Source organism: Tubulanus polymorphus, chromosome 1 (assembly GCF_964204645.1).
Source record: "Tubulanus polymorphus chromosome 1, tnTubPoly1.2, whole genome shotgun sequence".
NCBI lineage: Eukaryota > Metazoa > Nemertea > Palaeonemertea > Tubulaniformes > Tubulanidae > Tubulanus > Tubulanus polymorphus.
The window spans coordinates 30,018,693-30,041,348 of NC_134025.1; the positions used below are offsets into that span (position 1 = coordinate 30,018,693).

At 37.1% G+C, this 22,656-nt stretch overlaps 4 protein-coding genes across 4 annotated transcripts; 1 reads left to right on the forward strand and 3 right to left on the reverse strand.

Moving 5' to 3' along the window:
- Nucleotides 1-1,393: 1,393 nt before the first annotated feature.
- Nucleotides 1,394-5,165, reverse strand: LOC141905174 (E3 ubiquitin-protein ligase NRDP1-like). Its single transcript, XM_074793957.1, has 8 exons — nt 5,047-5,165; nt 4,777-4,889; nt 4,264-4,563; nt 3,853-3,984; nt 3,675-3,754; nt 3,166-3,407; nt 2,828-2,943; nt 1,394-2,439 (listed from the first exon to the last, which is right to left on the reverse strand). Exons 2-7 carry the CDS (start codon nt 4,864-4,866, stop codon nt 2,840-2,842), a joined length of 948 nt encoding a protein of 315 aa, XP_074650058.1. The 5' UTR covers nt 4,867-4,889; nt 5,047-5,165; the 3' UTR covers nt 1,394-2,439; nt 2,828-2,839.
- Nucleotides 5,166-5,315: 150 nt separating this feature from the next.
- On the forward strand, nt 5,316-7,777 carry LOC141911104 (thioredoxin-related transmembrane protein 1-like). The gene is made up of 8 exons (XM_074802066.1): nt 5,316-5,451; nt 5,597-5,712; nt 5,845-5,890; nt 5,972-6,100; nt 6,184-6,229; nt 6,388-6,489; nt 6,581-6,673; nt 6,788-7,777. Exons 1-8 carry the CDS (start codon nt 5,321-5,323, stop codon nt 6,875-6,877), a joined length of 753 nt encoding a protein of 250 aa, XP_074658167.1. The 5' UTR covers nt 5,316-5,320; the 3' UTR covers nt 6,878-7,777.
- Nucleotides 7,778-8,207: 430 nt separating this feature from the next.
- Nucleotides 8,208-10,028, reverse strand: LOC141915440 (potassium channel, subfamily K, member 16-like). The gene is made up of 5 exons (XM_074806968.1): nt 9,890-10,028; nt 9,484-9,645; nt 8,936-9,271; nt 8,626-8,813; nt 8,208-8,441 (listed from the first exon to the last, which is right to left on the reverse strand). Exons 1-5 carry the CDS (start codon nt 10,026-10,028, stop codon nt 8,208-8,210), a joined length of 1,059 nt encoding a protein of 352 aa, XP_074663069.1.
- Nucleotides 10,029-13,926: 3,898 nt separating this feature from the next.
- Nucleotides 13,927-19,268, reverse strand: LOC141915449 (muscarinic acetylcholine receptor M5-like). Its single transcript, XM_074806982.1, has 3 exons — nt 18,004-19,268; nt 17,426-17,937; nt 13,927-14,093 (listed from the first exon to the last, which is right to left on the reverse strand). The coding sequence occupies exons 1-3, from the start codon at nt 19,266-19,268 to the stop codon at nt 13,927-13,929; spliced, it is 1,944 nt and encodes a 647-aa protein (XP_074663083.1).
- Between the last annotated feature and the right edge of the window lie 3,388 nt (nt 19,269-22,656).

The window sequence follows — 22,656 nt, forward strand, 5'->3', positions numbered from 1 at the left end:
CAGCCATATTGAGTATTTCAGGGGGCGGGATACAGCTACACATCTATCCACGCAAACCATCATTATATTCAAAACAGTCGTTACGTTAGAAAGCGTATTCAAAAATCCGGTTATCTGACAAAATTCGTACGAATATATCCAATCACCGGCCAGTTTAGCCGCCGTACAAAACGGCATAATAAATAATCCAGTAATGAGATCGCTGATCGCTAACGATATTATGAAACAATTGGTCACTGTGTGAAGAACGTTATTCGTTATGATCGTAATTAGGAGAGCCATGTTTCCTAAAATAGTCAAAGTGGTTGTTAACGACATGATAGCCGTCAAAGCGATAATCACCATGGAAGACAAACTATCGTCCGTATAGTTCAATGTGCTATTCATTCTTGCTACTCTTATGATCTTAACGAAAAATCACTATTCAAAATCTCCGACTTTTGATGAATGCTAATTATAGTGTCTGCTTGCTGGAAACATCCTCGTGCTGAGACGACGTGAACGTGCATTGATGGCTGCACTCAGCGGAGTGACGATAAATCAATCTGGTAATACCTATCAAGATTTATTTTTACTAAAAGCCCTTGGGCACATAAATAGTTATAAATAGTCATCAGTATTATAGAAGAATATCGCATTAAGAGAATGCGAAGGGGGATATTAAGAGTTAACTGACTGCAACCGTATTTCATTGAAATATGCTTAAAATCAAAATGAAATAATTTTGCACAGTGACCAACAGACACAGCTGTGGTTTACAACATCTACAACTTTTTAATTGTTCGTTATTCTGTATGATAAAAACAAAATTGAGTCGAATAACAACAAGCGCGCGACTTTTTATCATTTTAGAAGATTTTTCATATGGAGAATCATTCGTCACAACAATTCGACATGTTTAGATATTTTTTTTGGTGAATTATTACTCGACAGAGAATTTGGGATTTTGACCTATGTTTCTAAAAAAGGAATGCTCCGCCCCGGGCATTCACTTGAATCAAAATACCGAAGCAAAAAATATATCAACATACAAAAATTTACGTTTTGATGACATGAAAATCAATACATAGCCGTATGAATATCTAAAATGGAATCATCAAAAATGAATGTTTTATCTACTAAACAACAATAATGTAGTTTTTACGCAAATTGACACGATTGTTTACCTCTGGACGGCATCGTTTCAATGAAGATACATTCCTCGTAACTGCGACCAGAGGAGGTGGTAAGTAGAGATGAGAGATCAGCTGCTGCTGCTGCTGTGACACATAACGAAGACACCGGTTGCTGAGCAACGCATTTTGATGTTGATCAAAACTTCGTATCAAGTCTTCGTATCACCTAACTTCCTTTTTAAAAAAATGAAGACACGAAATTCCGTTTAGATTGAAAATGTATTTATTTTTTCTTTTTATATACAACAACAAAATACCGAATAATACATAATAATAATAATAATAATCAATCGGCAAATAAACAAATCCAACATCACTGAGCATTGACAGGGGTCAGTTCACAAAACAGATAACCACGATTAATTGAGTCATTGAAAACGAGAAATCTTAATTCATTTTGTGTGAAACTGAACCTGGCGGAAGAAAGAATATTCTAGTATCATTATACAGTCCTCAACCATTAGTCAAAATAAAATATTGCTAATTCAAGTAACTATGATAGATTTAATATGAATACCTGATTACTCAAGCGTAGGAAAAAGCACTCAAACGGGCATTTCTCACTTAAAAAAACTTTTTCATCCGTTTCATACTTACACGATAGACTCAGTAAAAACCAAGGATCCATTTCCACTCAAGTTTCAAGTTAAAATATAAATGTAGAGCTTCACAGTTTTGGAACTGGATCCTGTCAGAGAAAAACATTGTGAATTTGTATCTCTTTGAGTAAAAAAGCTGCTCAATAGTTTGAATCAGAATCAGGGATGAGTCAGAAAAAGTACTGTTTCCTTGAACTCCAGTTTACCATACATATTCAATATCTTATAAAAGATGGCAAAATAGATTTATGGAATTCTAATGACACCAGCTGGTATTACCATAATAAAAAGATCTCTAATATCAAACTAGTTAGTTTGGTTTAAAGCGGCTAAATGAGTTATAATAACAGGGCTTAAATCTAAGTCTCTTCAGAGGTAGACTTTACAAGACTACAATATTTCATACATTCAGATCCAGTTACAGTTTAATAGTCGAGATTGAGAAATAATAACATATAAGAATATAGTAATAGAAATGAACGTTAATTTTTTGAACAATGATTTTCGTTTTGTATTATCTCCTATTCTAATGTCGCTAATGGCAATAAGAAGCAGTATTGTGTTAATGGTCCACAAAATACTTATACTATATATTTACATATATAGAAATATCACATAAAATTGCCCCCAGTGTAAACCGTTCCTTCTCACTCAATATATACAACCTAAAATGATAAAAAGAATAAAGATATTATCGATTACTTTTAAAGAGTTGGGACAGGTGCTAGTTCCACAGTTAGATTAAAATCTATCCGACTCAGTGGTCAAAACCTTGAAAATGAACAAACTTTAACTTAGACATGACACTTCACACTGTAAACTGTGAACTGATCCCTTCATCCAGATCTTGGTTAAATTTTGAGAAATCAGTTTATTTCCAATGTTTAAACTACATGTGTTGATTTACATTCAAACTCAGATTTTTGAAACTGTTGTAGTTAGAAGTTAAACCTACAGTTAACTATAGTAATTTAAAATGAACTAAATTTTGCTCAAAATAAGATCTCTTAACTGTGAAACCCATATTTTATTGTCACATTAAGTATTGCTTACTTTGAGACGTATTTATTCAACTCCGTGCGCGAATATCATCACTAAACCTGGTTCTAAAATCATTTCGTCGGACATGTGCGTATTCTCACAAGACATCACAATTACCGCTTGTTTTCCTGTCATATGATAAATAACCATAAACATAAGGTCAACTATAGTTTGATGTAGAGCTCAATATTACGATTATAAATCATCCAAAACCAAAAAGGCAACGGTCGAAGGAGTGGTAGACCTGAGGAAAGTCAGGGTGACAGACAATGAAATGGCAGATATTGAGTGGTCGTTCGAGATTAAGAACCTGTCGAAATTATGCACAATTTTTCATAATTTTTTTTTACCTGGAATTCTTTTAGTAACGTAATTTTCATACTGGCGTCTATTCAATTGTCGTGTTTCTAACGTACTCAATCCGGGAGGCCACGTACGTTCATGTGCGTTCTCCATTAGTTGACTAACGATGTGCGTCGGGCAATGACTGTCGATGAGAGCTCGTTTTATAACGGCTTGTAAAACAGTATCCGGTGTAGAGATCATTCCTCCCCATCTCGTAACCCGCGCCGCTTGTAAACTCTCCACCCACCTGTAGAAATTAACAATCAGAAATAAGAAGAGCACTTTTCGAGAGTGAGAATAGGGGTCTGTTGCACAAAAATCGGTTAAAGTTTTCCAGTGAATAGATATCATAGTAACAATACAGTTTTAATTGTCACTTAATAAACAATTCACTGGTTAAATCGGGTTAAGTTTGATGCCAGTATTAGGGTAATTCGTTTCTGATGTTTTTATTCTTGATTCACAAATTATATTAATATAACTGATAACAGTAGTGAGAATGAATGTTTCTTACCCGAGCACATCGTCATTTTCCATTTCTGACTGTATTTCACGTATTCGAGGATTTGAATAGCGCAGAGTTCGCATGTACTCCTACAGAAACAAATATACACTATGAATTTAGGCCTATTTCTTTGGAGCTTAACACGAAACAGGTTTTTAGAATCAAATTCTCCTCTTCATTCATTTACCTTTAAATGTTGTATATCTCTTCTCTGTTCGACTAACTGTAGTTTGTTATCAGCAACCTCAGCTTGTAGATCGCTGATTTTACATTGCTGTTGTTGGACTAAATTCCGTAATTCACGAACACAATTATGATCCTACGAAAAAAACAATACAATCAAACACTTCATGTTTTAAAATGAAAACATCAGCAATAGCACCGAATTGCAGCTCAGCACGGACTGGCATACAGTCAGTAACCAGACTGCAGTTTAGTCAATAACTCGACTGGGTTAAGTCAGTAACCAGACTCTGGTTTAGTCAGTTACCAGACTGGTTTTAGTTTCATTATCTGATATTTCACGATCAACAAATTTGATTCGAGCCTATCTGATTTACTAAAGCTTAACCCCAACAAGACTGAGACCATAGCTCACCTTTAATTCATCCTTAGGTATAACGAGACCACATCCCTGATCACAATGCACCGGTTTCTTTGGATTATGATCACATTCCTGTAAATGCGCTTGTAACATGTCCAATTTGACGATCGACGTACACCCGAACTGACAATTATCACACGAGATATTGAGTTTTGAAAGTAAAGTCCGTGTAATTCTCGGGGCTGGTTTTAACTGATTCGATGTTATTGGGTTCCGATCAACTGGACATGTAGGCATTCTAGTTAACCACTCACGTATACATCCAGCACAGAACGCATGTTCACACGGAGGCACCTACAAAATATCTCACATAATAAACACCATGTTCTTTTCTAATCAGGATTCATGGGGTTCAAACCTGGGACACCCCTGTTTATCATCTAGCTAGTTAAGTTAGTGTTCGGAGACTCAGTTACAATACACTGACACTGGGACTGGGTTCAGACACCTGGGCTTGGGCACTCTCTGTTAATCCACAACGGCAATGCTGATTTTATAAATACATGCCTGTAAAGGATCCTCCAGTACTCCACTACAAATAGGACATAGTAATTCTTCTTCTACTTCTCCTTGGAATCGGTTCAATTCGTATCCCATAATCAACAGATCTAGCCTCCCTACTGTAAATCGATAAGACAGCAAATAAATGAATTGAATTGATTAGTTGTTCGCGTTACGATTTCCAATAAACCGTTAACGAATCCACGATAAAATTCAGTTATTTCAAGTATCACAGTAATAATATAATATAGTATAATAATCTAAACGGTATCTTACGCGTAAAAACCTTTCAAAGGTGATTTTCTGTGGATTTTTATCTGTCAAAATCTCTGTCAGTCAACCAATGGTAACTCTAATCGGGTTCGAATCCCGTTGAGAACAGCTCGGAGCTGTGTTCAAGTGGCTGGGGTAGCTCCAGTTCAAGTTCAAGTTCAAGCTCCAAGAATGTGGCAGCAGTGCCTGTAACAAATTCAAATTCAGGAAACAATTATAGTGTTCCGTAGATTAGCCCAGGTCCGTCATTTAGCCATTTTTCAATATGGCAGCTTCCATGTCGTCGTCATCAAGTTTATTTATTTTATTCAAATGTGCCATAATCGCCTCAGTCGTAGCGGATTCTGTCGTGAATTTAAATGAAAATACGTGGGATGAAATGTTAACCGGAGAATGGATGGTTGAATTGTAAGTTAGATGCCATTTCACGCTTGCATTTGGAAATCGAAAGATGAAGATTGTGAAATTGAATTAGTCGCTTGCCAGCGGCGGTTTCTATTTATTTCATTTACGGGTAAATTCGCCATGAAATTGATTCGATTTCTTGTTCCAGTTTCGCCCCCTGGTGTCCAGCATGTAGATCTCTCGCCCCTCACTGGCAGCAGTTTGCTAAAAACGCGAAGACTTTGAACATCAAAATTGCGCATGTCGACATCACTGAAAATCCAGGTAAATATTGGCCATTGCTCTCTCATTCTAAATGTGAGATTGAACTTCACTAAAACATTAACGAAGTGTATTGTCAATGGCAATAAGTAAATAAGAAAATCTCAAATTTCTCTTTATGCCTATATTTTCCAGCTCTTAGTGGACGTTTCTTTGTGACTGCTTTACCCACTATCTATCAGTGAGTAAAAACGCATCAGTTCGGATGATGAAATTAACGTTGAATCCGATGATCTAGTTTTCGTATTCCTTATTTTTATAGCGTAAAAGATGGTATTTTTCGAGTATATCGCGGTGACAGGAGCGAAATGGCTTTCGTCGATTATGTAAAACAGCAAAAATGGAAGGATGTTGAAGCAATTCCGTGGTATCAGAGTCCTGACGCCTATCAGTAAGTATCTACCTTTACTGAAATTCATCTCAGAAGTTACATTATTTCTTGATAGATTTAACTAATTTTGAATCTATTTTCAGTATGTCTCTGGTCAGCTCCTTCTTCAAGGCATCTGTATTTATCAGGGTAAATTGTGATATCAGAAATCTAGTAGATCTCAGGATCGAGTTCCACACTTGTGTGTTCAGATTTGACTCTAGTAAAACATATTGTAATAAGATTGAGTCAACTCGGATCGTGAACATACATATAACTCAGAACTGTGTATTTTATTTCTATTTCAGAATATGCACAATTACATCACTGAAGATTTTGGAATTCCGGTTTGGGGTTCTTACCTATTTTTTGCAGTACTAACAATAATAGCTGGGCTGTTGTTAGCCTTGGTGAGTTTAATTACTGGTATTTTCAGTATGAATCGACATTACTTCGAAGATTCATTAAGTGAAACTGATGAATCGTGTTTTTCTGTTGTAGTTATTGGTGTGTTTATGTGATTGTATATTCCCTGTAATAGATGTTAAACCAGCAGCAGCAGCATCTGCCGTAATCAATAGTGCCGATGATAAGGTCAGTACGTAGAAACAAACTTCTTAAGAGTTCCTATGTACATAATGCTGAAGAATCAGCGAAGAGATTTCATGGTTATTTTAACTTAACGACAATTGTTTCTTTCATTTTTAGGATGAAGATGTAGTTGATGATGACAGCGATGATAAACAGACTGAACCTGTCTCTCTTCGGAAGAGGAAAATCAAAGCAACAATCGACTAAGAAACAGTTGAATCGTGGAAATTCTTGATAATTTCAATGTTGATTTTGTACAGGATTCAGTTTGACAGTTGTCATCAAAGTTTGACTCAAGAGTTTGAAAATCAGTTCATTTTTGCTGTTTAAAAAAACTATTGAGTCAAATTTTAACTGTGGAACTGGGAACAGATTTATAAATCATATCTTGTGGTGTTTGCTTTGCTTCTACATTCGTTGTAGTAAAATCCTTAAAACTATTTCATATTGATGGAGATTATATTGAAAAAAAAACAACATTTCTAAATGATAAAGGTGGTGGATTCTGGTGGTTATTTTAGATAATATTAAACCACGACAATTTTAGATTATTCCATTATTTTTGAATTATTATTATCAAAACTGAAAATATTCATTTGTCACATTTTAATTTCATAAAAAGTGGTTTTAAAATTTGTATTCGGTTGTGAAAGTTCTGCACAATTTTTACCAATACACGTTCGCAACAAGATGATGAGAATGTTCATTATATCATTATTAGTACATGTATTAACCTGAATGAGCATTTCATTGTCAAATAAACTCGAAACTTAGATTTTTATGAATGGTACTTAGAGGTGAGTTTGGTAATTCATGATTTAGTTGATCATCAGAGTTTGTGGCCCACGTTCTAAAATGAATTTAATACTATTTGGGGCCGTTCTTAAAGTACATGCGCTAAGATGCCGGGTATTAATCCCGCCCATATTCACAATAAGCGTTATTTACAAGGGAAGAGTGGTCAATTGAAGACCCCGTTCCCCGGGTGGGTGCGTAAGTACTTTATGAATGGTGAGTTTGATTCGAAGTGTTTGAGCTGTGAGAATGATGTATATATTTCTATGCATTTTTAAAAATTGACGAAAATTCAAGATTATTTTAATAAAAAACGTTATTATACATTTAAAAAACCATCTGTTCTCTTCATTGTTTTAAAACTGTTCAGTCATGAAGTATAGCTGCCACTAGATGGAAAACTAGTCAAACCTGGCTGCGTTACTTTATCAGCTTTAGGGAAAACGAAGACGTTACCGAAACGTACCCTCCAGACTATAGGTTACAATTTACTCTTCAATGTTCAAAACGATTTTTTTTGCAGCTCAACTACTTCATAACAGTTATTTATTTCGGGGGGCTTTCTTCATTGGAAATGTATTCGATTTGACTTTGCAATACGTATAGGCCTTGGTAAGACCTTGGTAACAAACAATAATTCTGCCGGTAGAATACGTAATTGACTGAAATGATCTGCAACGAAACACAGTTTTGCGGTCGTTTGATGTTTGTTTGTTTCTGGAATCAGGCGGCGGCGCTGCTGCTACATGAATGTATTATGTTCGATGTTATTGATGTGACAATTCTCGTAAATGACGCTATTTTCCGAGTCTAGATTTGTTTTCATTCTAATCAATGAAACATTCGAACGATTTTCCTTCACGAGTTTTCGACATCGTTCGCACAAATCCGCGCAATCGTCATCTTCATCCTTTTCGACGGTATAAGAGGCCAGGTCGTGCAGTAAAGAATGATGCCGATGATGAACTATCGAAATCTGAAGCGAACAATTCATTAATTTTCATAATTTAGCGAGTGTAAACCTGGCAGGTTGGCAGATTTTTGGAGGTTTTTATTTTCTATTCTGCACGTCAGTGTGCGGTCTATTCTACTATTACTATATAATATTCATTTTCGTAAACTTTCGTGATATTCAATCGAATATTTCCAAATTTCATTACCTCGTTGTTTTCCAGTTTATCGACAGCTTTCTCACGCATTCTGTCCGCTGTATTTGAGACGGCGACTACAGCTAAATTGATTATCAATGATAAATACGCCAGCCCTACTAAAATCCACGCGTATACCAATACTTTATATAGCGTTCTTTCCGTGTAGTTCAATGACACTTCGACATTTTTATGAGCTCCTGGGTATGTAATAAAAACATGTAATACAACTATCAATCATACCACTCGCGGTATATAAGAGTTTTATGAAGACTTAGATGAAAAAGAAATCATGTATTTAGTAAAAATAACTTATACGCACCTGGCACAAGATCGCCAAATCCAACAGTCGTCAGCGTTATGAAACAGAAATACAGACCTTCGGTAATTTTCCAACCTTCCAGAAAATGAAATACCAGCGACGGCGCGAAAAACAACAGCAACAATCCCAAAGCGGTGATAATACAGATATCAAAAACCTTGTTAAGACGCGGATAGTGCTTCGAACAAAGTCTCATATGTGAGATTTTTGCGATGAATTTACCGAGTCTTTCTCCGATTCCACCGAGTAAAGTTAAAGTCATCGGTATACCTACTAGCGCGTAAGGTATGCAAACCAACTTCCCCGCATCAGTTGACGGAACGATGTCACCATAACCTGTCATTTATTTAACAATTTTATTCCGTTTGAAATCTTATCAAATGACAAGGGCCCAGTGGCACAGTCGTGACTTCAGTGGTCCAAAAACAAGTCTTAAGCTGTAAGATTGGCTGTAAAACTAAGTTGGCCTTGGCTACCTGGTCTTACATCTGAGTCCAGACTGTACAACAGGCCCCGCAGATCGCGTGTGAATGATAATTTCTACCTACCGATCGTCGTAATCAACGTGATGGAAAAACAAACAGAGCTGGCAAAATCCCAAAGCGCCCAATTCTTGCCGTCAGTGTATGTTATACCATGTGAACTATAATACGACACCAACTGAATCAAATCATTGAATTCATCACTATCTATATTCGAATACTTGTCTCCTGTAATAGAAATTAATGTTTTAGCTACGACATACCGTAACCTTTTATTCGTACTGATTTTTGAATTTGAAGTGTGTAATTTTCGAAGATGATTGATTTGAATTAAAACTAGATCATTGTTTAACGAATGCGAAGTGACTGAGTGTGACACAGTTGCGCTCACTCACCAGGGATCGAACCCGGTTCTTCACCAGTGGTTTTACAGCCTTACTGCGTATTTGCGTTCATGTTATTCATAACTTACTGAAGTTTTCGATTTCTTGTTGTAGTTTAAGTCGACGCGATTTCTCCGCGGCTTCCTCCGTAGCCTTGAATATCAATCCTCCGATAATGATATAAACTGTTTCAATCACTATTAAAACTGTGAGAACTTTCCAGTTCATCGTAGTTCTTTTTTCATCATATATTTCTCCTGGTTTGACTAAAACCACAAGAACCAATCCTAAGAGTTGTAAATAGCGAAGTATAAACTATTAAAACCTGTTCAAACGTAGTCTTTCTGTAATTCGTTTTGAAATCGATGAAATTATAAATTCTTCTCGTTCATATAATATAAACTCTGTGTACGATGTGATATTTTTGTATGACTGATTCGCGATATATTTCTTGAACATCTGTTAAATAATGTTAAGGCTCCTTGAAGTAATCGTTACATCCGAGAACTAAATATTATATAAAATGTCTATGCATAAAGCACGTTACATATATACAATTTCAGCGAATTCCATAATTCAGTCGATCTTCATGTCCAATGATGATCCTTTTCAGACGCCACATAGTATATACGCGATATTGTACTGAAAATACACTAGACTCAAATATTGGAACCGTGAGAAATTGTCCGATTTGAGCGATATCTGAGGTAGATATTGTTACAGTTTATTTCATATGATGTCGTAAATATATTCAACAAACATCTCCGAGTTAAACGCGGTTATCTCTGAGTTGATCGGAGTCTACTGTATTTGTAAACTAGAAGACGGTTTCATACGGCCATCAGGAAGCAACGACCATCAGAACTCTTGCGTCAACTCGTTTCGTTTTAATATTGTATGTCACCGGACCCCAAACTGTTTCACTATTGATGTACAGGTGTAATTGACAACGGCAAGTACTTCAACCAAATCCAGATCGAATATCGACCTTCCATGGTGCACCCGATACCCCGGATCAATGTGCTTTGTTTTATCACGGAAAAAAACTGTGAACGTATCCTGCGGTAACACCTACTAGAATAATACACGCATCATACGAGGCTGGGAAATTCTATTTCAGTAAAGCGGGCGCAACTCGAGTTTAATTGAGTGTAGTTTTATTGGAATTAAGTGACATTCATTTAACTTAAATGTTTCAAACGATTGCTGAGTAAACATATTAGAAATTCAAAAAAACCATTCCGCAATCGTTAATTATTGGCGTCTCTCTGAATATTTCCCATCCTCGCTACCGCATGAATCTAATGAAATTTACCACTTTGTCAATCTATTTTTATTGTCAATATCCATAAATACATGTTTCGATTGCACGCGTACAAAAGGTAGTGAAAAGATAAATATACATGCGCGAGGACGACTGTAAGACTTTCACCTACTACAATGGCGCAGTAATGAATCATCAATTCGCTGAATTTATTTCGTAATTTGAACGAAAAGAAATCAAGAGCTAAGATAAATTCACTTATTACAGATAAAATACAGATAAGAAAATATTGCTTTAATGGATTTCATACGTTCATTCATAGAAACGCTAGGATACCCCGCAATTTAGATAAAGTGAAGTAAAATTCACGAATGGAATAATCTAAGTGCAAAATTTCGAGTTATCAATACTACTGCGTTTATTTACATAATACCGACACAAATGAATACGTATTACAGTTAAGGTGAGCTCCGGGCCGATAAACAATCGGTAAAGAGAATAAAAACACCAAAAGAACTAGATCTATAATTTCGGATGATAAATTTATTGCTTTCCATATAAATAATGTTCTCAACAATTGTATCTCCTTCGAACAAGACAAGTTTTACAATGTGTGACGACCGTGTGAGATCTGTGTTTAAAAAACAACCCGTATCTTAGCCACAAGAGCAAGAGACAAAACGAGTCCTAGAAACCGTCGACTTAATTCGGTTGACAAAATAAAATAGACGCATCATCGTTCGTCATCTGGATCTAGTTTCACAGTTGCGAGTTCCGCTCTTGAGTTTTAAAGTAATGAAAATGAACTGGACTCAGAGTTGAATCGAACTCACGCCTGTGTAACCGGGTCCTGCTGTTGTGGGTTTGAAACGGTTGTGTACACAAGCACATTTTACGATCTGAATTAGGGTATAACACCTTTGACCTTATACATAATATATAACGTTTACAAAACATGGTTTACTAATTGGATTTTAATTATCATATAAATATTTTTTTATAATATATAATCATTATAGCGATTTATAATGATCATACATTTACGATGTTTACAATGGAGTTACGAATTTTACGTTTCATATTCTTTGTTTTTGTTTTCTGTACAATAAGTATTTCTTGTAAAAATAACCAAAAACATCGCAGCTAAAATCACGTATCTCTTATATACGTAATAACAACAACTTCAAAATAGCTCAAAACTCAACAACAACGACATCGACCACTTTTTCTATAGCGACTTCAAATCAAATGAAACGAATGAAATGGAATGAATATTTTACACGATAACAACAATAAATTAACTATGTCTAAGTTTTATTTCTATCGAAAGAACAATTGGTTTGATTTTGTAGCTGAAGGTAATCATTCAAAGAGAAGTATACAAAATCAATCTATCGATAATTGAAAATTGAAACGAACGTCGTGTATTTTCTTTAATTTTGATTTTAATCGTTGATGAATATTAAATTTGTGTATAAAGGGTATAATCCAAAGATGATTCATCCTGTCATTCTTTCAGTTTCTCTTTTCAGTTTCGATATATATTTCATCTCTTCATTGAAACTAAATCGAATTCTTTACAAATTCTGTGATTAATTCGATGAAATCTGTTCATATTCTAAAACCGAGTATCATTTTACTGTTGTTCTTCCATAAATCACGAGTGACTCATTTCAAAACTTGATGACTTGGACAAATACAATTGGAATGTTGTTAATCAGTTTTTCCCGTATTTATTCGTCATTTCGAGGTGTCTAAATTCATCATTATACAACATGACGAAAACACAAGGAGTGTATACGAATGAAAAAACAATCATGATTTTAGAAAACATATTAGAATTCATTTCTAGATCCGAAACATCGAAGGGTTTTGATGGATACGTCAGATGTTAAGATGATAGCACACGGTAGACTATGATAGCATTCATCGGTGAAACAAAGATAAATCATATCCGTCAATTCAAATATATCAATATGGCCGACTGTAGCTCTTACACAATCGATTTAAAAAAGTTAAAATAGAAAAAAAAACATAGACGATGTTCTATTTCGATAATCGTCATTTAGCACTAACTATTTATCATAAATACGTGGAAAAAACAAAAATCTAACAAAATTATGTTTAACATAAATGTGTCGGTCGGGTACAAAGCTTTAGGAATGACGAAGACTAGATGATTTTACAAATTCATACAAATTATGGCCAATATCTTTATAAATATCGTTGGATATTCATGTACCTATATATAATACAATTCGATGTATTTACAGTTCATAAACTTTGTAACAATTCCTTAATAGAACTTATAACGATAAAACATTGACTGAAGCTATGTTAGGGCTAGCACATTGAGCAATTATTTTTTCTTGCCACGCAAGACAACGTTGTCACTAGTTATTATTGAAGATAATGTTTTTGTTTTTAATTTTACAGTTTTATATGGCGCGTGTGCGATAATCTTTCCGTCAATTGATACCAAATATTTGATAGATCGACTGGAGATGAGTGAATGAATGAATGAAGACAATATATCCCTTCTATACAGATGATAATGAATCATGCGATAATGAATATATCATATCGATGAACGGTAATGAAACAAAACATACACACTATTCACTAGCTTTAAGTAAAACAAAAAACCTTTTCGTAAATAACGAATGTGGAAGTGAGAAAATATAGTTCATTTTCAGAATCGTCCCTACCGGAAAGTAGGACAACATCATCAATATGAATCTGTGTCTGTTCTCAACGATTCATGAAGATTTAATAGTGAAACTCTCTGATTATCTTTGACTAGACGCGTTACGGAGACTCGCTGCGGCTGCGGCGGCGGCGGCGCGGAATATTTCATACACTTCACCTCGTCGTCGACGAGAAGTTAATTCTATTTCCGCCGCTAGGTGGATTCCGTCGGCGTTTTCTTTGGCATGTAAGAATACGATAAAACGTCCGTCTGAAATTGACATTACACAACGCGTAGCACACCGGGTTCACTGTACTATTGATGTAACATAACCAATAACCTGCGTGAAAAAAAGAAAAAAATAATAACATTAGCTTCGAAATATTTTGCTCGTAAGGAATACAAAATAGATAATTCCGCAATTTTGAGTTAAAACTTTCAAGGTCGCAATCACAGTCACTGTATAATGTATTGATCATGTAATATGGAAGGAAAAATGTTTCCTTAGCGACTATCTTATTCCTCGCTCCAATATATCATTTTAATCATCTTCAGGAATACTGGATTTCATACTATTTCATACTATTTCATATTTCACCACGGAGTATTTCATCAAAGGTTATCAACTACCGTAGTTTTTGAAAATATTCTAACATTACGAACTTTATGTCATTGTTTTCTTCGAAATTATGAGCATATTAATCGAGAAATTATATTTATCAATTGATAGGTTGTCGTGGATTTTATTTGATAATTCTCACGTAGTATTGAGACGGACGACGCGACTCTGGTATGAAACAGGGCATGTTTAGGTTTGCAGGGTTAAACGAATTGCCGCTTGGTTAAATCTCATTCTCATGCAATCCATACCCGATAACCGATATTATTAATCATAATGACTGTGACGATCGAATCCCGCTGAACCAAGTGTCTTTGACATCCTACTGGCTTATGAATTGAAATGCATCATTCAGCTGCCATGAAATTCCATCTAAATGAAATTCCTTGACTACCGACAAAGAAGGGGCGTCGAGGAGAGTCGTGTAAACCGCGCCGTGCGTGATCGATGTATCACCACCGACCACGCTGCGCGTGTCAGTAAAAACACTGGACCCAGTTCAAAATGATGTCATTTTTAAATCTATGTATAACCTCCCAATTCCTTAGATGTACGTTGGAGTCAAAAGGCTCGTTTTCAATATGAGGTAGGTCTCTTATAGTGAACGAAAACGAATGTAGCCCAACTAACAACTTTTGTCACGAATGCGCAACTGGGCAACATCCTTAGTTGCACAACATGTAATTATTCAAATTAACGACCATCAATTTCATCCTCGCTATTTTCGTATAATATTTTGTCTGCAGTGAACAATGCGCGTGGTTGTGAATGAGGTTCGTTTTATCGAGTTTGTTCGTTCGCGTATGGGAGTAAACCTTGGGAGTAATCACTCAGACTTATTACTGTTCACAATACTGGAAGGATTAACCGGACTCTAAGGATTACCGCGCTCAAACGCAATCAATGCAAATCAAACGCTTTTTTTTGACCGAAACGTTCGGCGAAGGTGAAAATACAGTGTATTGAATCCCGAGGTCAGAAATGTCTCTTGACTGTCTGTGTCTGCGATGATCAGATATGGAAAAATGGAATATTAGTTCACGCGTCATTGAATGTAATTATTGTTAATGCCTCGTTGAACATTCGACTGATTGAAAGATAACCGAACATATTCCCCGTGTATCCATCAGTTTCATCCAGACAATAATTTTCAGTATATATGTATAATAATGGCTATTATTAGATATGAATATCTTGGTCAGGTGTAGAGAGAGATAGAGAGAGATAGAGAGCTTCAAGGCTGATTTCAGTGATGTATAAATCCAAAAGCGGTCGATTATTAGATTGTCTTCAGAACGAAGATGAGTTAATGCTTAAAAGAAGGCCTCGTACAAATGGCCACAGAATATTCCACTCAGTTGTGCTTGAACGTGACATTTTTCAAATTTGTCAAAATTATCTGAATGTTATAGAAATACGGCGATATGAATTTATTATAATCATTATGACGGACGTAAAAATGAATCTCTCTCAGAACAGAAGGTTTGAACGTCTTGCTGATTTTCCCGGTGATTCCTTAACACGTTTTCTGTAAACGCCTTCGAGTTGTTTAGTCAGAACAGCTGTTTTCTCAAGTTTGTAATGTATAGCAAGGTTATACAGTCGGTTAACTATAGACTTACTTAAACAACGTATGTAAGCTTCATTACCCAATTTGCTACATGGTCATTTAAAAAGTCATATGGTTTAGAATTCCGACAAAACGTCAGGATATTTTGTATCAGTTGTGTATCTCACTAGACACATCAATTTGAAAGGTTTATATTTTGTATATAATTCGCACCCTTTGCTGCTAGTTTGAATGAAGTGAGAAGTTCAGAACATGTTGATATTAAAAGCCACAATTAGAATTCTTCCTTAAAGGAGTTGTATACATAAATCCGTTGATGAATTCTACAGTTAATTAAAGCTTAATTCGCCTCGTCGCGAATCATTTATTTTTTGATTGATTACTATTCTTAACTTGTGAACATAAATCGATAGAAACGTATCGATTCTCTCCGGTAACACCTGATGCCATGAGGTCAGTCGTGTTTAAGATAACAAGAAATCAGTTAGCTCTGCCACAGGTGCTACTACTGTAATTAGTAGGAACGCTCATAAATTAAGCACGTACTCATTGATATTGTCTGCGATTTACCGAACTACCTGAAATACTTCGTAGAAAATTGTAGGTCATTTAACGTTCGAGAAGTTGAATACGTAATAAGAATGCTAGGTGGGAAGGAGGGGGAGGGGCTGTAAGTGATTCAGTTGATGTTCGTTCAGTCAAGGACGTATGAAATCTAGTTTAGAGCCGCGATCACACGAGCGTTTTTAACCCGGGGTCAAGTTTGACACGGGCCACTTGGCCTGACCAAAAACTTCGGATTGTAGGCCCGTGCCAGATTATTGCGTCTGCAACTGATTCTGGAAGTGTCTCATTAGTCACGGGCGCTCTATTATTGAGTGCGCGCCAAATTTGACTCGGGGTCTAGTCCGGACCAGTTTGACCCCGGCCAAATCGTCCCCGTGTGATCGCGGCTACGTCCACGGTTTATAGTTAACCATGCTGCACGTAGCGTAATGACGTCATAAGGGCTACGTTTTAATGTGGTAGTGTATATCAATAATTGATCATAGCGATAATGTATGAGATCGAATACACTTCGAACTTCATTTAGAATTTTTGCCATTTGTGAGATTTAATCGTAATTGGTTTTTTTTTCGTGTAATGTGATCTTTGTGCACTCAGTGCGGGCGCCTCCGGGAGAATGTTTGGACACGAGATTTCTGAATATGTGTGAGTGACATATGAAAGAGTACAACGGAAAACCGACCGCGCCGACACAATGCGAGAAAACAAACAGTCCCCACCCGAGCACACACGCAACTCTCTTTTTTTTACCAACGAAAGCAATAAAACCTCTGTTGTAACCTAGACAAATATCTTCAGGGTTAGCTTTGTAACATCCATAATAATGTGAGATGCACAAATATTATTGAGCGGGCTAGGCACGATGTTGCGCTGAGGGGATGTTCACCTCATCGAGCTGTTAATCAGGCATACTTACCGATAGCATATAACGTATCGCCGATCGCCCCAGAACAAAACGCTCTTATCACAGTAAAAATATTGTAAGGTGTCCACGTAATGATGAACGCTAGAAGTATAGCACTAAGTGTTTTGGCTGCCTTTTTGTCCTGTTTTTGTTCTTTGCGTTTTCGGCGTTGTTTTTGTTGGGATTTCACTTTTTGAGCATATTTCGTGGCAATTTTGGCTTGCATTGCCGCTCTAATAGTGTCGGCGTTATGTGGGGCGCGTCTATTCGGGTCTCTGAAATTAGCAGATATGGAACCACTAGAACATGGCCGCGATATAAGGACGTCGCCAATTTTCTTCTGAATCGCGCTATCACAAGATTCACTTTCTTTAATCTCTTTGATAATATCGTCATCGTCGTCACTTTCGGTAAACATACGAATACTGGGGCGCTCCTCCGTGTCCGTCGACGCCTGCGATGGAAGTTTTATGAGAATTGTGTACATCGAACCTGCCCGACTGTCTTGGTCGGTGGACAAATCTCTAGATAGATCTCGAGAGAGATCTCTGGAAAAATCACGCGAAAGGTCACGCGATATATCGCGAGACATAATGCTGTGTCGACTAGATGTACCGGTGATTTCCGTAGATGGAGTAGTCGGTGTTTGAGTTTTATTCGGATCGACGGCAATTAATGGAATCATTAATCCACTCGCGCTGTCTCTTCGATATCCGTGTCTCCCGTTTTGATGTGACGCGCAGTTGTGATCCCGCCGCAAAGCTAGGGAAGCACGAGCGAATGCGGTAGCGGTCGGTTCACTAGGAGCCGCTACTGGTGACCCGGGCGGATCGCTAGATGTCGAATCCTCCATCACGTCCGTGTCTCTATCGATCATCTGTTTACAACAGTTCATTTTTTGCCAACACGTTCGGTTTTGATTTGTTCCGTCGGCCTCGTGATTCAGATCGTCGCAGTCCATTTCGATGTCCGGTGACGAGTCGCTGCGCCGCTGACTGAGATTCGAAACGCCCTCGTCGTCGCTGGAATTCGTCGATTTTTTACTGCATCGGTTTTTGATCGCTTGTAAATTCGCAAAATCCTTTTGTCGTTTTTGAGTTTCGGCGTAAATCCGCACGTAGAGTATTGTCATGATGGTGACCGGTAAATAAAAAGCGGCAACGGCCGTTACTACTGTAACGGTCTGATTCGATTCGATAAATTGAATGTAACATTCTTGATGCGGCACCGTGCGCCTTCCTTCGATATACGGCCATCCAAAAATCCACGGTGTCCACAAAAGAACCGATATAATCCAAGCTAAAGCGATCATTATAGCCGCTCTTTTAGGAGTTCTTTTGGCTCGATATGTGAGTGGTCTGGTCACCGATAAATATCGATCGAAACTGATGATAAGAAGATTGGCTACGGACGCGTTACTCATAGTATAATCCAACGATAACCACGTATCACAGACAATAGGACCCAGCGGCCATCTTCCCATCATTAATGTCACCGTGTATAACGGCATACTGAACACTCCGATTGTAAGATCCGCTACTGCCAGACTTAACAAAAAATAATTACTGACAGTTTGTAGTTGTTTTTCGATTTTGAAAGATATGAGTACGAGTAAGTTTCCACCGGATGTTATGAGCGCTAAAGTTCCGGCGACGAGGGCCACGAACACTATCTCCAGCACACTCTTCCCGGGAGGTTCGACTCCGGACAATGTTGCGTTAGAGTCGTTGAAGGAAGAAAACGGATTTATTGTCGTATTGAATTCCGATAGCGATTGAGCCGATGTTGGATAGGCGAGAAAGTTGGAGGTGTTTACTATTGTGGTCTGGTCCACTGTGTACGCGCCTGTGTCCATGGTTGTTCACGCTCGAGTTTCCAATGTAATTCGATACATTGAATTCGATGATATCATTGAATTGTTCTGTATTCATGAGGAATCCAATCTAACCAGACCTCTGGTGGACTTATATCGATAAAAGTCCATGGTCGGTGAATTTTTTCGCCGTCGATGTCAATAAAAGTTGCGTTCGGTTATAAATCCAAGAATAAAACGCCATATCCATCCCGAGCCGAACCTACAAAATACAACAAAATACATATTGTATTCAAATGAGTAATTTTGAATTCAGTGAAGCAGTATTGTACGTGATTCTTAACATTTCAAAGATTGATTCACTGAGAATTAAGCGACTGTTTGCGCGACTAGCTCGCATCACCGATAGGTACTGGTCACATCTGTTGTATCCATTATGAAGGATTGAATTAAAGTGCTTATTAGTTGACGTCACATGCCCCCTCCGTATCGCCGCAGTCGAACGAAGTCCCCGACGAGACGGAGCATTCCACATATGTTCTTTTTCTCATGCGGCAGGTAAAAGTTGTTCGACGCAAACAGAAAGAAAGATTGAATATTGGAACAACATTTTCGCTGATGAAAAAATAGAAGACATCACAGAGACCAGTTTCATTCGAGTTATGAGATCGATTGAAGCCATTCTTACTTAATTTAGATTCAGTTCTACGATACGGTATATTCCAACTCAGGACTATGAGCTTGATTTTTTTTTTGATTGGTCGACACTAAAAATGTTGTGCATCTTCCTTAAAGGTTGACAGTATTCAGGAACAGAAAATTATCTTTTTTTCAAATCATGTTACAACTTTTTGCTAATCGCAAAAACATCCACAAATCTAACGACAAACTTTATAGAGGTATCTTACATCCAGATGAAATTATATAATTCCTATTTCTGTGCTACGAGATGGAAAAACACATCTCTCCCACTCAAATATTTCAGGTTTAAAAAGTCCAATATGACATTTCAACTGATGAAATACTATCCCCGTTTATCCATACGAAAAGAGATCATCCTGTCGATTGTAAGTTGAAACTGTATTCGCAAATCAGCACAAAATATCTTGCAATACAATCGGTATCATACATAGAATATGATTTTTACTTTCATCGACAGATAACTGAGGTATTTGATATGTTGCGACTGTCGTCATATCGTGACTGACGTTTCTCATTCCTCTCAGCTCGAGACGTAACGTGATACAGCGTCTAGCGCGTGTTTATTTTTAAGTATTCATAACTTGATCGGTTTGTAACCGGACCACCGCTATGAAGAAACGACGAGCAAATACTGAAATGTTGACCATTATTAATTCATCGCCTTTTTTCTACTCCCGGTACCTGGTTGTAATCCCAGGAAACCTGGATTCACCCGCCGTTGTTTGTGCGCATAAACAAAGTTCAATTTACGAAAAGCTTTAAGCCGTTGCGCGCGCGTTAAAGTCCCGAACGATACGCGAAATCTTGTCGAACCAAACTGCTGAATTTGGGACGGTCCATTTTTACTCGGGCAAATCAAATCAACAACGATAAAACCAGCAATCTGTCTGCAGAAATTTGTAAACAATTCGGCCGATATAGCCAGGGTAATGCAAACAATCTTTAGACTGCTGCGCATCTGAATCGCTTTTAATAAACGTGTTTATTGCCCGAAATTGACTGTTATTTGACGTTCGATAGACCGATTAGTCTCGCAGTTGTTACATAGCCAAGATTTTTACCCCGGTAAGAAAACGAATTAATAGCAACATAACAAGGCCATGAGGCTTCTAACTACTGGTGTAGTTACCTGGAGGCCCGGTTTTATAGACCGGGTATTAAGGTTATCCCTGGGGAAAAATTCCAAACCAAGCCGGACTAAATATCAGGGTAACAGGGGACCAGTGAAATGACTTTTACATGTTATTCCAAGGCTTTGTTTAGTGTTGCATTACACGGTTTGTGTTTCTTCTAAATTTGGAAATGAAAAAAGAGATAAAACAGAATTCTAGATTAAAAACTATTGATGAAAAAACTATGATTCTACTAATATTCATCGTTAACGTTACAAGGTTATTCAGTAATGTAAAAACATTTTCCATTAATCGAGGCGACACAAATCTAATAAATGAACTTATTTCTAAATTCGTCTCAGTAACATATATACTATCGAAGGTTAGTGATATAGTATTAAACCAGAATCTTATTAGAAGAACGAATCGTTTTTCAGGGAATCACTGTTATGAGGAATGCCCAGTTTTTGTTTATAGGAAACTAAGAATGCTGTAACTTACTGTTATTTTAAGTTATGTACACAAAACTGAACCTACAGTTGTCGGTACAGAAAACTGAAGGTGATATCACATGCCGAAACAGCTATTTCCAAAAATCGTCCGTTTTGATCTATATTGTATCCGATGATGTTATGAATTCGGGCAAAATTTTATCAGCATTTTACGAGTAAACTATGAATAACCACAGCCTTAAATAGAGATTAAAGCTTATTATATCTTCGAAGACGTGATCTTCGTCCTTTTATATATTCTCGTAAATCCACAAATCCTGACTAATCCAAAGCTACAATATACACGACATATAATGCTAATGCTCGAAGACAATATTAGGATATATTCGAAACTTCGAACTAGCTCAGTGAAACATTTTGGACTTTTTTTTAAAGTGTGGGATTTTATACAATCTTTCAACACGACCATTTGATTATTTTCTAAGTCAAAATTCCGGGTTTATTAAGTCTAAATTTCGAGTAAGTCTAAATTAGGAGTTTATCGAGTCGAGATTTTGACTACAGAAAATGATCGTATGGCTGCAATGCTCTTCCGTAGAAAGTTCCATCAATGGATAACATGAAAGACGTGGTTTTTGATTGTGAGTAAAGCTCAGTTCGTGATGCGGTCAGTCGGGACAGTCGGTTAGTCAGTCTGCTCAACAACCGTGCATAAATAGATAGATCATTTATTGGTCTGTGATACGCGCGCCGTTTTATCATTTAATGAAGATGGTTTACAATCCAGGGTAAGCCTGCATGATTTAACCGCTATTCTGTTACTACTGATTCCTACGATTGTCCGACACAAACCGAACGACATTCGATATACGACACTTATCTATACGACTCTAACGATACAGTGATTTTGTATATTGGTTAGTGCGCTAGTCCACGCTGAAAACTTCCTGACCAAATTGTCATCATCGAGAGCTCTGAACGATTCAACCGCGACTCATTTGTCATCACAAAGCGCATATTCTGCAGATATGAACCTAACATAATGGTTCCAGAGCAGTCGGTGTAGAGGCGATGCGCGTGACGTAACAGCGCGTCATATTGACCGTCAATGTCCATCAGATACAAACTGCTAACACGAGTTAACGACGGCCATTTGACGTCCAC